The following is a 15,663-nucleotide window of genomic DNA, read 5'->3' as shown; positions in this document are numbered from 1 at the left end:
TTTCCTCTCTGCCAATAAACTAAACAAAACAAAAACCTCATTTCTGCCTCAACACTTTTACACGTTCTATTTTCCTCACTAAGAATACCATCACTCTTTTTCTTCAATGCTCTTACTTTTACATATCTTTCAAGTCATGGATGGAACTTCACCTCCTCTACAAGCCTTTCTTGATCATTCTATTCTAGAGAATTTCTCTGCCTTGAATGCCAATAGCATTTATAGCCTGAACTATCTATAGGTCTCATCATATTTTACACAGGATTTTTAAGAGTTGGAAGGGATCACAGAAGCTATTTAGTCCGCTTGTACCAGAAAGTGTCCTCTCTATATGTAGCAGCCAAATAATTATTTTGCCTTTCTTTGTTTCAAGACCTTGAACCCACTACCTCATAAGGTGGCCAATTCTACCTTTGAATAGCTCTGATTGTTACAAGGACTTCTTTACACCTTTTTGCACATTTCTAACCCTTGTTCTTTTTCTTCTGCCCTCAGAAGCCAAGGAGAATATCATATTCTTCCACATGACAGCCCTTCAAATACTCAAATACTTGTAGATAGGCAACATGTCTTCCATTAGTCTTCTCTTCTTCAGGCTTAACATCCCCACTTCCCTCAGCCAATCCCCACATTCCATGAACATAAGGCCATGATCACCTCCCTCTGAACATCCTTGAGTTTATCAATATTCTTCCTAAAATGTAATGACCAGAACTAGACACAATACCCTACATGTGTTATAAGCAGGGATGATAGCAACAGGATTAACACCTCCTTGTTCCTGGATACTCTAGATCTCTTAATATTTTATCTCCTAATTATCTTTTCATATGTGTATATCATCTCTCCAACTAGATTGTAAGCTTTTAGATGCTAAGAGCTACATCTTCCACTGATTTATATACCCTACATTGACTGTGCCCTGCACACACTTGATACTCAAACATTTGTTGGCTGATTGAAAGGTCCTGTAACCTTTTTTCCTCTGGAGAATATTTTATGGCAACTTATTTAAATCTGAATTAATGGTAATCAGAGAGGGCTAAATTACAAATTAAAAAGAAGGATGACTCTACCACCCCCAATAATGGAAGGTTAGATATGGAAAATAAACAAGTATTACTCTCATTTGGTTGAAATACCTCTCCTAGAAACTTTCATGTTCAAGAATGCTGAAATTCACTTCAATCCTTGAGTATTAAATCACTTGCTTTTTCTTTCGCTACATTGAGCTTTCTTGAAATTTTGGCTGTGAAACATTCCCCTGGTGGAAGATGTGCTTAGACACAGTTCTTTTTTTTTTTATCATCCTTGAAAAGCAGTTTCCCAGCTTAAATCCTCTTTTACTGTATCATGCTTAATATAACACAAGTATCATACAGGGCTGAAAAATCTGCCTGTGGGGTTTTCCCCACAGATAGAGCTGGCTAACATGGACCTAACAGGGTATAGATGGGTAGTGAGTTTCATGCATTGTCAATTACCATTTCATTGTTTCTTTTTCCACAGAAAAGTCTCCAGTGACACAGGCAAAGTTTGCTGGCGACAAGCAAACCTATAGATTGTGTTATAGCTCTCGTATCCATAGTGCACGTAGATTTAAAAAGAGGCCTTAAAAGCAAGGCAAATCACTTAACTGTGTGTTTTTAGAAGGGTCTTTCAGAAAGTAAATTGACAGAAAAAAAGAAAACAATTTTATAAGCAATGAATTCATCTTGCAATTTCCTGTGAAGTGCTTTTGAGTCCCACTCAAAACAGATCATAAATCTTAATATACAGGTGATTTAAAAAAAATACCAATAACAACAACAGCAACACAACAATGATAACAACATGCCTAATTCCCTTCTAGACAAAAACAAGAATTCAATGCAAAAGGTTCAGGGAACATGTGTCTGACGGGGGCCATAGTATGCTGAGGTCTATCATGCTCATCTGAATGTTAGTTTACGAGTAGAATTGGTTTCAAGTAAATTTAACTTCTCTAACCTCTGTTTAAATATCAAATTTGCTCCTCCTCAAGAGAAATATATGCATACATACACATGCATGTATGTGCATATATATACACATGTATGTACATAGGTACACATAGATGAACATATATAATTCTTTATTTTTGAGAAGTCAATAAAATATAAAGACCAGTCACAAGTTATTTGAGGAAAAGAAACTGTAGGGAGACTATATCATAAAAGTCTCTCTGCAATGAAAGGGATTGGTACAGTCTTTATGAGAATGGAGCTGGTCTCTCACTAGTTCTCTATGTCCTTTTCTACAAAATTCCTATTCATTCTACAAATCATATATTCAGGGAGTCCCCATAGATTCATCCAATTCAAGAACCACCAAAAACAAAGGAGCAAGGTTATGCACTCTGCTATCACAGCCCTGCGCTCACCAGGCCCCTGCCCAGTCTTCAGCTTGCTCTGAATGGATTGAAAATAACAGATTTCTAAAAGCAGTTTTAAGAGACACTTGCACTCAGACAAACCATTCTTTTTGAGGGTGTGTGTATGTTTAAGTGGCATGATTCACCCAAAATAATAAGCCCCCGATTTCTCACAGCCCAGCTGCCTGCCAGATAGAAGAGGACACAGTGCCCAGAGAAATGGAGGAAACTGAGCATGTACAAGATAAACCAGTCCTCTCAAGTGTCATGTTTTGCTGGTTGAGCAATATAAGAAAAAAAAAAAGACAAAAGCTTTGGAAAACAACACAAAACAAAAACCTTACATCGAAATCTTTTTTTTTTTAGAGAAGTCTGTAACTGGGAGTGCTGGTATTCAACTGGAGGATTTGGTATAGATCCCAGCTCTGTCACTTACTACCTCTGTGACCTTGAGCAATTCATTTCATTTTGGAGGGGTCTGAGTTTCCTCATCTGTAAAATGAGGGGATTGGACTAGATGACCTCAAAGCTTCCTACCTGATCTAAATCCTGTAATCCCCATGATCTTTAAATGAACAAAAGGCATCCAAAATATTTCTTTTAAAGTATCATGACTTTTTAAACTGAGTCTTTCCTTCTCCTCTCCTTTATTGATACCTTGGCATTACTGTAGTTTACTAAATGTTTTCTCTCAAGAAAATGATTTGTAAATGAAGCTTAGTTTTTTTTGGGGGGTTCCCTAAAGACTTCTAGATAATTACCATGCTCCACAGATATTGCTTTTATTAATTTAATCGTAGATACAATGCAGCCAAAACATTTTAACCAGTGTATCTGCCACCTACTCAGAGCCCTGATTCTGAAAGAAGTGTTCTGGGAAAAGGGGGTGGGGTGGAGAAATGAGAAAGTAATTCAAAAAGCCAAAAGAATACCTCCTTCTTGACTCCCCAAGCAGCTGAGAAGCCTCGGAGTTACTCTAAGCTACTGAAAACCCTCAGCAGTAGAGCGAGGGCCAGGGACGAGGTAAAGGGAAGTGCTGAATGAAGTTGGACAGCTCCTGGCTTCCTCCGAAAAGTGGTTTCGGAGCTAGGTGTTTGGGAAACACTTTCTGGAAGAAATGGTGCAAGTTTTGAAGAGAAAGAGAAGTCCCTCCACCCCACTCGCGACAGACAAAAGGACCATCCATTTCTCTCACTGAGAAACAAACAAATAAACAATCCTCTGGTGTGTTAGTTCCCTCCTGAGAATCCTCAGTCCCAAACTCGTTTCCTCCACTGTACGGGACTTTGTCCGGGGCTACTTATTACTATTATGAGTCTAAGGAAAATGTAATTCTGTCAAATACACGAAAGGAAAACCTTCTAGTCTCTCTAATCTTCGATATCTAGGACTCAAGTTCAGCCGTTAAGGGCAGAGGTAAAAACATCAAGTTCCCATCTTGAAGACTAATCACTTTCTCTTATAGCTCCAAATTACAAAACACAGAGAATCATAACCTCATTCCTCCTTCTGTCGAATTTTGTGCTGAGAGGTCAAGTATTTGATGTTTTAGACACCTCTTTCCCCCAACACTTTCTGCATTAGTCCCAAATGATTCAGAGAAGAAACGAGAGCAACACCCGCAAAGAATGGTAACCGCGTTTCAAACAAGCCCGCCAGGGCAACACGAAAGCGCTTCTCTCTTTTTCTGACCCCGCCTTCCCCTTTCCCTTCTGTTCTGCACGATTTCACTTGATTTTACGTGTTTTAAAAAATAATAAAATGCGTCTCTGATCCTCCCTACACACCCTGTCACTGAAACAAAAGCAGAGGAACGAGGGAGGTGCGGAAAGGAGGCGGCAGGGAAGATTAGAAAGAGAATGGGGGGGGGGGAGAGAGAGAGAGAGAGAGAGAGAGAGAGAGAGAGAGAGAGAGAGAGAGAGAGAGAGAGAGAGAGAGAGAGAGAGAGAGAGAGAGAGAGAGAGAGAGAGAGAGAGAGAGAATTTTGTTAGTAATTTTCTCTCTCTCTCCTTTTTATGTTCGCTTACATGCCCAGGTCGCTGTACGTGTTGAAGAACTCCATCTGGTTGCAGGCTTGAATCCAGCCTACTACCCAGGTCTCGTTGCGGGGGATGGGGGGCATGACCACCCGGGCCGAGGCTTTGAAGTAAGGGGTCTTGTACCGCAAGACGATGGGCGAGCTTTCCTCGATAAGCGTGGGGCACTGGTCGATGGTGGCGCAAACATCGTATACCACGATGTTCTCCCGCCGGATCCGCGCCTTGCAGGTGATGCTCTGGATACAGCCCATCCTGCTACCCAGTGCCGGCACCAGCCCCGGCGCGGCGTAGCGCGGGGCAGCGCTGGGGCCGGGGCAGGCACTGGGGGGAACCCGTCACACTGGCATGCTAACTCCCACCCACCCTCCCCCTCCCCCCCCGCCCGCCCACCCACACCCCGAATTGCACCCCTCCCCAAGCCGGGCACGGCGTCTCCCCGCCAGCTGATCAGCGCACGAGGAGGAGGGAGCAGCCGCCGCCGCCGCCCGGCATCCTATAGGGAAGCCCTGCTCCTCCTCCCTCCTCCCCCTCTTGATGCTGCTGCTCCTGCTTCGGGGTCCGAGCTGCCTGGACTCCCGCCCCCTCCCACACCGCCCTTCTCCTCCTCTTTCTCCTCCTCCTCCTCCTCCTCCCGGGCTGGGCGCGGGGAGGACTAGCTCTTCCGAGGAGGCTGGCGCCCCTGCCTGCTTCAGCACCTTGGCCCTGGGCCGGGAGGGGTGGGAAGAGGCGTGGAGTTGAGTTGTGCCCTCCCCTGGCCGGAGACCCCCGCCCCTCGAAAAAGAGTAGGCAGCCGCTGCGGTGGCGGCGGCCGTGGTAGCAGCAGTAGGAAGCCGGGGGTAGGGCGGCGGCGGTGGCTGCTGCAGCAGCGGCGCCCGATATGCTTCCTCAGCAGCGGCTGCAGCCGCCGCTGCCTCCACCTCTGCACCGCTGCTGCCCCCCATGTGCAATGAAGGCACTCAGCAGCTGCCAGAGAGAGAGAGAGAGAGAGAGAGAGAGAGAGAGAGAGAGAAGGGGCTGGAGGGAGCGGTGGTCGGAGCTGGCGCCCTTTGCAACTGTGCGGCTCTGGTCATCACACTCCAGCTGGTGCTAACCCGGCCCAGGAAACGCTACGGGGAAAGAGATGGGGCTGGGGGCGGGCGTATGTGTGTGTGTGGTGAGGGAGGTGTGTGTGTGTGTGTGTGTGTGTGTGTGTGTGTGTGTGTGTGTGTGTGTGTGTGTTCACAGGGGAAGATATGTGTGCGGGTGTGCACGTGTGTGTGGCGGGGGAGGTATGTGTGCGCGCGTGTTTGCGTGTGTGGTGGGGGAGGTAAGGTTGTGAAACGCATTCCAGGGACCGAGCTGGCTAGGTGCCACGAGTTATGTCCCTCCCCGGATACCGTCGGCGTGTGTGGCTCTGTTGTGTGTTGGTTTAAAGGGCCACTGGCTGCCGGGTGGGGCGCTGCACGTGGGAGGGGGCCGGGTGGGTGGTGGAGGAGGAGGAGGGCGGGGCTGTGGCAGGTGGAGGTGATTGGAGGGGGCGGGGATGGAAGGGTGCCGCGTGGGCGTTTGCGCTGCTCCGACGGGCGGGGTAGAGAGCTGGCCATGGTGCTGGAAGAACCGTGAGTCTAAAGGGTCAGAGAGCTGGCCATGGTTCTGAAGGAAGACTAGTTCAGCCGGTGCGGAAGCCTAAGGGAGAGGGGAGGAGGGGCTAGGAGGATTTGAGTGAATAGGGCAGAAAAGACTGTGATAGGACAGGATTATGCTAGTGCTTTCCCTGTATCGATTATCTTCCCTTTATCCTGTATATAGCTTGTTTGGATATTATTGATTTTCAGGTCTCTTCCATTAGACTGTGAGCTCTTTGAGAGCAGGGACTGTCCTTTTGCCTTTCTTTGTATATCCCCAGCTTCGAACGATGCATGACATATAGTAGGTACTCAATTACTTATTGGCTGAATGTCAGAGATTAGTTAAGATTTTCTAGAACATTAATTCTGAAATAATTTCCCCCAAAGATTGACTGAAATCCTATAATTACCCCTTTGCATTAAAATAACAATATTAACAATGTTAATAATGCCTATTGTCTCCATTAGTAAAAAGGGTCTGTTTTCTCAGCATATCAGAGAAGGTTGAAATATATACATCAGAAATAGCATTGAAAAACACAAACTCTCTCTTCTTAAATGGGCTTTCTGGTTTGTAAAAAGTGTGCTTTTCTTTTATCTTTTCTTTGTAAAGACATTATTTTGTAAAGAGACCTGTAGCAGACATCAGTACCACAAGAAAGCATCCTAAAATTTAAAGTAATGTATAAGTAAAATATGTCAGTATTTAATTGAAAGGAGAACTCCATTTTTACTCTTCTGTTAGCTCAGCCCCCATTTAGACTTAGACTTTTTTCTTCTTTTTTTTGTAGCTGAACATTTTCCTCCTCAAAAAAATCTTTTAACAAAGAGACCACACACAATTTTTAGAAACCAGGGCTAGGGTTACCCTGAGTTCTGAGAACTGTATTTGATTCATGTCTGCTCTTTGAATGTCCATAGCCTACTCATTGTGCAGCATCTCTCTATTGATAAATGGACCAGAATATTCAGCAGATTTCTTGAGGTTTTTGGAGGTTACACATTCCTGACTAGTCATAGGACAATGAGGTACTCCATCAAAAACTAACCCATGGAAACTTTCATGGCAATTATTCTACATTGTATATATATTTTAAGGATGATCAATTTTATTGTGTTAATAATGTTTGGAGTGGTGAAGAACAATTAGAAAATACATTTGTTGTAAATTTTATTTTTTACACGTTTCTTCTGAAGGCTACATATTTCTTTGGAATGTCTTTTGTCTCTATCAGAGAAATGTGCACTTGACAACATTTTCTGAGTTAAGCCCCCTACTGTGAAATGCTAATAGCTCATAGTTACATAGTACTTATTACAATATCTACAAGCACTTATCTCATGATAATCCTGTGAGGTAGGTCAGTAGTGTAGTGAAATGGTGTCAAACTCAAATAGAAACAAGAGCCACCATACATAAGGATTCCTGCAAGCTTCATTATTGATTTAGAAAACTATATATTAATATTGTCTATGTTCTATTGTGGGTTTTACTTATTAACTATTTTTCAATTACATTTTAAATTTGGTTCAAGTAGAACTGGGAAGAGTTACAGGCCCCATTGTAACAAAAACACCACATGTTTGACCCCTTTTGTGTAGTACAAATATGTTAGACCCATTTTACTGATGAGGGTTATATTTTTACTCCAAGCCTAGTGTTCTTTCTACTGTAGCATGCTGTAAACAACATTAGCTTAATTTAGCAATTACAATAAAGCTTTTCCTTATACAATGATGTGGGTATTGACCAATCTCAACTGTGATAAATACATAACATAATTTTAAAACAAATAGTCCTATTGAAGTCTTCTCTGAATTTAGTTTTCTACAGCTTTAATTAATGTATTACCCAGTCATTGTGATTTAAGTTAATAACTTCCATGACCTGATAGTAAGAATAGTCACTGACAGTGATAAGCAGGTACATGGTATTTGATGAACAAAAATGCACACAAATTATTCCAAAATGGTGCTAGCTGTATCTCAAATCCACAGTGACATTTCAATCCTATCATATAGAGACAAGAAGGACATACAAGCTAGATCATCTTACTTTCCTCAATGAAGGTTGGAACATCATCAGAATACACTAAAGTTCATAGGAAAGGGTAGACACTTGGTAAATCCAAGCTACTTTAATGCAGCTGCCCAGCTACAACACAAATCTGCCTTCTTATATTTCATACAGTATCAGCACTGGAAGGGAATTCAGAGGCCGTTGAATCCTATCCATAACTGAATGAAAGTGATGTCTGCAATAAGTGGTTTCAGATTTGCTTGAAGGCTAGGGTAGAACCCATTACATTCTGAGGCAGTCCATTCTACTTTTGGATAATTCTAATTGTTAGGGAGGTTTTTTCCTTATATCAAGACTAAATCTGTCTTACTCAACTTCTACTAATCAGTTCTACTTGTCGATTCCTCTTCATCACAACAGCTCTTAAAACATTTGGAGACATCTATCAGGCCTCCCTTAAATCATCTTTTCTCCCTATTAATGCTCCTCAGTTGTTTTACTTCTCATATGACAAACTGTTGCTCTTCACCAACCTGGTGGCTATTCTGTGGCCATTTCTCAGATTGTTAATGTCTTTCATAAAATTCAGCATCCAGAATCGAACATGATACTCCGTGTTCTAAGTAGAGTATAGTAGACATCCCACATTCTGGCTTACATGAGTCTGTAAATGCAATTTAGGGTTTTGATAGCTTTCTTAGCTCTGATAGTTCAGCATTGACTCATATCAAGCTTATGGTCCACTAAGATCTAGATCTTTTTCAAATGAACTTTTATGTAGCCATACCTTTCCTGTTTTGTGAAGCTGATTTTTTAAAAAAATTCAAATGTAAGACTTCAAATTTATCTCTTTTAAATTAATCTTATCAGATTCATACCAACATTTTAGATTGTTGAGAACTTTTAGGATCCTATCATCCAGAATTTAAGTGATATTTTATGCATAATTATTCTCCTCTTGCTGAATGGTGATATTTGCAAACATCATGAGTGGAACCTCTGCTTTAACTTGTTTGTGTGCTTTACTGAAGGTTGCTCCAGCCTGGAAGGGAAGGTGATTCACTCTCTGGGATGTTGACCATAACTGTTCTTTATCTGCCCTGCATTCCAGGGGCACTTCCTTCTCTACTATATTAATAGGATTATTCCATATCAAACTTATATTCCATTCTCTTTCTTCCTTTCCCATTCACCTTGGACATTCATCCTCTGGGTGCCATGTAGACAGTGTATATCTTACCTATATCTTGCCCAGCAAAGGCCTATTCTAACTTGCTAAGACTTATAAATGGTGACAAACAATCAATTCCAGCTTAGGTAGTTGATGCAACTACTTACTTGTATTTAAAATTTCAGCCTTTCATCATTAGTTCTCTGAGAAAAAGGAAATTGAATGTAATCTGAATTCTGATGCCTGCTAGTGTTGTTTTCATTTACATAGTCAATAAGCATTTATTAAGCACCTACTATGTGCCAGGCAATGTGCTAAGTGCTGTCTCTGAGTATGTTGTGTATGTGTTGTCTCCCCAATAGAAAGCACCTTGAGAGTAAAAAGTGTTTCATTTCCCCCTTTGTATCTCCAGCATCCACTGCAGGTCCTGGCATGTAGTAGGTGCTTAATAAATACTTGTTGGATAATTTATTTTTAAAAATACCAGTCTTTCCTTATAAAGAATTTTTCCTTTTATAATTGTGCTTTAAATATTTATGTGATAATCTCCAGCTATACTGGTAATATTTTTTTCTCTCCATTTTTCCCTTTTATAGAGTCAGGTGGCAGGATAATCATTGTTTCCATCACCCTCATATACTCAGGATCCTGCCAATGGGTATGATATGTTTATTTCTGAATCTTCTCCTATTTGGTCTTCAACGTTGGGTCTGGAGACAAAACTTCAAAATCTTTTCAGCCATAGGCAACTTCTAACCCCACTAATCAAATTCTCTTTAGATAAGTGTGTGTGTGTGTGTGTGTGTGTGTGTGTGTGTGTGTGTGTAAAACACACGTGTGCTACCCATTGTATAGGGTCTCTCTCCATGAAGGTTAGTACACTAGCAGAGCTCTCTAATACATACATACATACATACATACACATATATACACACAAGTGTGTATATATGTGTATGTATGTAAGTGTGTGTGTGTGTGTGTGTGTGTGTGTGTGTGTGTGTGTGTATAAAAGAGATACTTGGGAACCCCAAACTATAATATGATAATCAAGCTTTTCTGTCACAACTCAAATCTTATCCTTCTCTTTCTTCCTTGTCTTTTATACATAATTTCTGTTCTCTTGCAAAATGGTGAAGAACTAATGTGAAAACACCCAGAAATGGAAGCCCTGTTTTCACTTGATTAAATGTCCTGAAAGGCAGTCCCACATGGCAAAGAGGCTGATGTGCTCCTTGGGCCTATAGGGACACGGCAGTACTTTTTCTGCTCTTCACATCTCAATTGCTTGACCTCTCCAACTGTGCTAAGACCAATGGAGATGAAATCTTGGATCTTTGTTATAATGCCTTTCTCATCTGTTCAATAGCATCACATATCCCAGAATTCTGACTTTGATGGTTATCATTTTCCAGTTGCTGAACAAAGAAAGGAAGTATTCAAGGAGAGGCAACTCTTGTTATCTTCTCTATTTCAGTTGCCTCTCAAACCTTAAGTTTTTAGATAAATAAATGAGTTCTTTCATTTCCTGATGACAAGAACTAAGACTTTATAGGCTTTCATGTCCTTAACATCCTTTAGCAGAAAGCAGGCAGAGGCTGCAGGATGGAATAAAGAAGCCTGTGTTTATATTGTACAAACTTAAATCATGACCTTGTTGTATACAGCAGAACCACACTAAAACAGCCCTTTGGGGAGAGGATTTGGATGTGTTTTATAGCTCAAATTATGTCCTCCAAAACATAACTATACAAATTAAGCTTACTTTTCCCCTCATAAACATTAACATGAAAGCAACTAGGTAGACAGTGTTGTACCTAGAATCAGGAAGAACTGAATTCAAACTCTACTTCAGACATTTAACAGCTGATTGACCTGGGCAAGTCACTTGCCTTCTTTCAGCCTCAGTTTCCTCATCTGAAAAATAGTAACACTAGGTAGTATTTGTATAGTGCTTTAAAGTTTGCGAAGTGCTTTACAAGTATTATTTCACTTGATCCTGTCACAAATCCTGGTAGGTGAGCACTATTGTTTTCCCCATTTTACAGAGAGGAAACTGAGGTTAAGTGATTTGTCCAGAGTCACTGCTAGTAAGTGTCTGAGGCAGGATTTGAACTCAAAAACCTTCCTAACTTCAGGTCCAACATTTTATGCACTACGGCACCTAGCTGCCACTATAGAATTAATAAAAGCACATACTTACTAAAGTTGTTGTAAGGATCAAATGATATAATACTCACAAAGCACTTTACAAACCTTTAAGTGCTATATAAACACCAGTTATTATTTCCCTGTCCTCCTAACATTAGGGGTTACATATTTGCAATCCTGAGACCTAAAATACCTGGTTTCTCCCTCTTCTTTATCCTCTCCTTTCCTCTCTTGTCTCTATTTCCCCTCTTCCTTCCCTCCTCCCCTCTTCCTTTGTTCCTGTATGACTACTTGAATTTAAGTATTGCCCTTTGTATTTAAGGCTTTTACTTAATTTTGAGTGTTATCTGCACTAGTCACCAAGAAATAGAATTTACTCTATTGACAAGATCTCCCTCACTGTAATCTTTCCTTTTGAATAACTTTGTGAGAGTTTAAAAAATTCAGTCTGTAGCACAACTACCCTGTCGTAACAATGCTTTTGATGTGATTTTTGTATGTGACAGAGTCCTTCCGTTTGTACCATGAAAGCCACACTCTACACTCTTTTGTGTTTCTAATCCACTGCTGCCTGTTCCTATGAATCTCTACTTAAAGACACAGTCACAGCAGTTGGTGCTCTTAGAAACACACATCCTTAACTCCAGGGCTCTCCCTAATCTTAGGTTCTCACTTTAGCTTTTTGTTTTGCCAACTCTTTAGACTGCCAAGAATCAATAGGATGTTTTCAGCTTTCTTGATAGCCTTAGTAAGATTTATTTATTTTTAAATGTTTTATTACTGAATTCTGTTTCCAATAAGACAACAGCTTCCACACACCATTTTTATAATGACAATAACACAATGACAGTTTAGCCACTGTAATCTACTACTGAGTGGAAAGAAGTTTGTTTTGTCACCAGTCAGCTGTACTCAACATTAATCATGGTATCTAATTTTAATGCTGTTTTGTTTTAGGCAGCTAGTGGCCTAGTGGATAGAATGTTGGACTTGAAATCATAAAGATCTGAGTTTAAATTATACCACAGATACTTGTTAGCTGTGTAATCCTTGGCTAGTCACTGTCTGCCTCAGTTTTTTCATTTCTAAAATGAGGATAATTATAGTACCTACCTTCCAGGATTGTTTTAAAGATGAGATAATATTTGCAAAGTGTTATATAGATGCTACCTATTATTATTATTTAGTGTTCCCTTCAGTTATATTTTAGGAGCCATTTCACCTATTGCCATCTTGGATCTATCCTCTTCATTCTTTGTTTCTCCAAATTTGTCTAAATATTTTCCATTTTTGCTGTTTTTTTCTGTTACATTTACACTTGACAATTTGCTCTGCCCTTTCCTAGTTGATAGCCATCCATTTTCTTTCTAGTATTTTTTTTAACTACAAAAAGTATTGCTATGAATATTTTGGAATATGTGGCATCTTCCTTCCTTCCTTTCTTTTCTTTTTTCCTTCTTTCCTTCTTTTCCATCCTTCTTTCTTTCTCTCCTTGAATTTTCTTGGTGGTAGGATTGCTAGGTTAAAGAATATAAGCAGTTTAGTTAGTACTCTTTCTCATATAATTCCAGATTGTTTTGCATAACAGTTGGTAAATCACATCTTCACCAACAGTGCCTTAGTATCTATCTTCCTGCACCCCCAGTCCAAAATGGACTATTTTTATACCTTATTGTCTTTGCCAATCTGATAATGTGAGGTAAAATCTCAGAGTTGCACCATTTTTTCCTTTCTCTTTTTATTTCTGATTTAGATAACTTTCATATGGTTGCTTATAGTTTGAATTTCTTCTTTGATAACTTACCCATTGGAGAATGGCTCTTACTATTATGTATTTGCATAAATTCCTTATATATCTTGAATATTAGACTTCTATCAGAAATGCTTGAAGCAACTATCTCCCAGTCAATTGCTTTTCTTTATATTATTGATGCATTGATTTTATTTATGTAAAAGCTTTTACATTTTATATCACTCAATCCATAAGCATTTATTAATATTACCATGCTAAGTTCTGGGTATATAAAGACAAAAGTGCAATAGTCCCTACTGTTATATTATGCAGTCACATTTTTCTATTTTATCTTTTGTAATCACCTCTCTCTCTCTTGTTTGCCTATGAATTTCCACCTAATCATACTTATGATAGGTATATCTTTCATTATTTTCTAATACATTTTATTTTGTGAACATTTACATTGATATCCCTCATCTATTTAATACTTACTGCCACACTCTCATCTCCTTTTGGCTAGATTATTTAAATTCCTTTCTAATTGATCTCCGCACCTCAAGCAGCTTTCCACTCTAGTTCATCCTCCACACTGGTGTTATAAAGATTTTCCTTAAGCATAGATCTGACTATGTCATTTCCCTACACAATAAACTTTAGTGAATCCCTATTGCCTGTGAGATAAAATATAAATTCCTCTTTTCAGCTTTTAAAGCCTGACCCCATATAGGTGTCTAATCTCATTGTACATTAATGCATCTCCTGCTCTGTGCAATCCAACCAAACTAGCCTTCTTTCTATTCCTCATACACTATCCTCTGTCTCCCATCTGTGTAACTTTGCATAGGCTCTTCCTCTGACTTGGATTGTACTCCCTCTTTACCTCTACCTCATTAAATCACTCTATTACTTCAAGACTCATCTCAAACACCAGCTTCTACATGAAGTCTTTCTGGATCCCATCCACTCCTCAGCTGATACTGCTTCCCTCAAACTATCTTGTATTAAACTAATTTTTTTTTATATTTATCATATGTATATATAATATACATACACACATATATGTTGTCTTCCCCATTAGAATGTAAACTCTTTGAAAGTAGAGTTTGTTCATTTTTTTGTGTTTGTATCCCCCAAACCTCACATAGTGCCTGGCACATAATTGATTTGAATATATGGTATAAAATGCTAATCTAAACCTATTTTAATCTAAAGTGTTTATTAAAAGTTTTCAGAAACAATGGAACCTTTTTTTTTTTTATAAATGGTTGAATACTCTCCTTTAAAAAAAATAGAAATCCTTATATGTCTGTAATTGGTTGAGTGTTCCCCTAGTTAAGGGGTGGGGAACCTGCAGCCTCCAGGCTACAAGTGGCCCTCTAGGTCATCAAGTGCAGCCCTTTGACTGAATCCAAACTTCACAGAAGAGGATTTGTTCTGTGATATTTGAATTCAGTCAAATGGCCACACTTGAGGACCTAGAGGGCCACATATGGCCTGGAGGCTGCAGGTTCCCTACCCCTGCCTAGTCAATGGCACATGGAGGCAGTAGATGGCCTTCAAATATATCTTATAGCTTAACAAAGTTCTAAGAAACAACTGTTTGGTGATCATTTCCTCAATATTTCATTACTTCCAGGATCTGTGATTTCATTGCTCCTTCTTATGACATCAATCATAACCCCTTTTGATTTAGTAGATGATTTCTAGGAGTTGTTGTGGAAAAAGACATTCCTTCATAAACTAACCTGGTTATCAGTCTATCCAAATATAGCTAGTTTTGTCCTCAAATACAGTCCAACATAGGGCCCATATTCCAACCATTCAAATTTGGTAAAATCTGCAGGATCCTATGCTCCACTGGCATACCCATTGAGACTCCAAGACTTTTCTCTATATATTTTGATAAGCCATTACAATGGGACTTTAATGAATTTTTAGGACTACAGACATTCCTTTTCTCTTCACAATCAGAACTTTTTATTTAGACCAGATTAGGGAAATCTTATTGTTTAAGAGTCATAGAAATTGGCCAGACTTGCTTTGTGGAGCTCATCTAGCCCTAGGTATTGGATTAAGCATCTACTATGTGTTCAGCATTGTAATAAAATTGTGGTAGATGTATAGAAGCAATCAAATATATGGCTCTTGCCCTCAACTGCTCTCTTGAAGGTAATCAATAATCACCTGACTGACATATCTGATCATCTTTTCTTAGTTATTCTCTTTGGCCTCTCTGTATTATCTGCCACCACTGACTCCTGCCCATCTCCAGACTCTTCTTTCTTTCAGTGACATTGTATAGTATTGTTTTTTTTTCCTTCTTTCAGTACTTATTTTCTCACTTTTGCTAGTTCTTATTTATGTCTCCCCCTAAATGCAGGTATTGTCCTTACCTCTCTTCTCCCCTCCCCCCACCTGGTGATCTCAACCTACCCCTATCAACTAAAGGGATGTGGTAGCAATCCAAAAAATTTCTCTGATTTTGAGCAGGAAATGGCTCAGAATTGACTGTCTCTGTTCTACACATATGACTCCTTCTTCTTTGTCCCCT

At 39.9% G+C, this 15,663-nt stretch overlaps 1 protein-coding gene across 1 annotated transcript; it reads right to left on the bottom strand.

Annotated features, from left to right (window-relative positions):
• Positions 1-4,415: 4,415 nt before the first annotated feature.
• Positions 4,416-4,762, bottom strand: LOC110202720 (protein FAM78B). Its single transcript, XM_020979005.2, has one exon. It carries the CDS (start codon positions 4,680-4,682, stop codon positions 4,416-4,418), a length of 267 nt encoding a protein of 88 aa, XP_020834664.2. The 5' UTR covers positions 4,683-4,762.
• Between the last annotated feature and the right edge of the window lie 10,901 nt (positions 4,763-15,663).

This window comes from Phascolarctos cinereus, unplaced genomic scaffold, assembly GCF_003287225.1.
Source record: "Phascolarctos cinereus isolate Bilbo 61053 unplaced genomic scaffold, phaCin_HiC Scaffold_5;HRSCAF=322, whole genome shotgun sequence".
NCBI classification, from domain to species: Eukaryota; Metazoa; Chordata; class Mammalia; order Diprotodontia; family Phascolarctidae; genus Phascolarctos; species Phascolarctos cinereus.
Note: the sequence above shows the minus strand (reverse complement) of the source record. Positions and strands in the feature narration are given on the sequence as shown.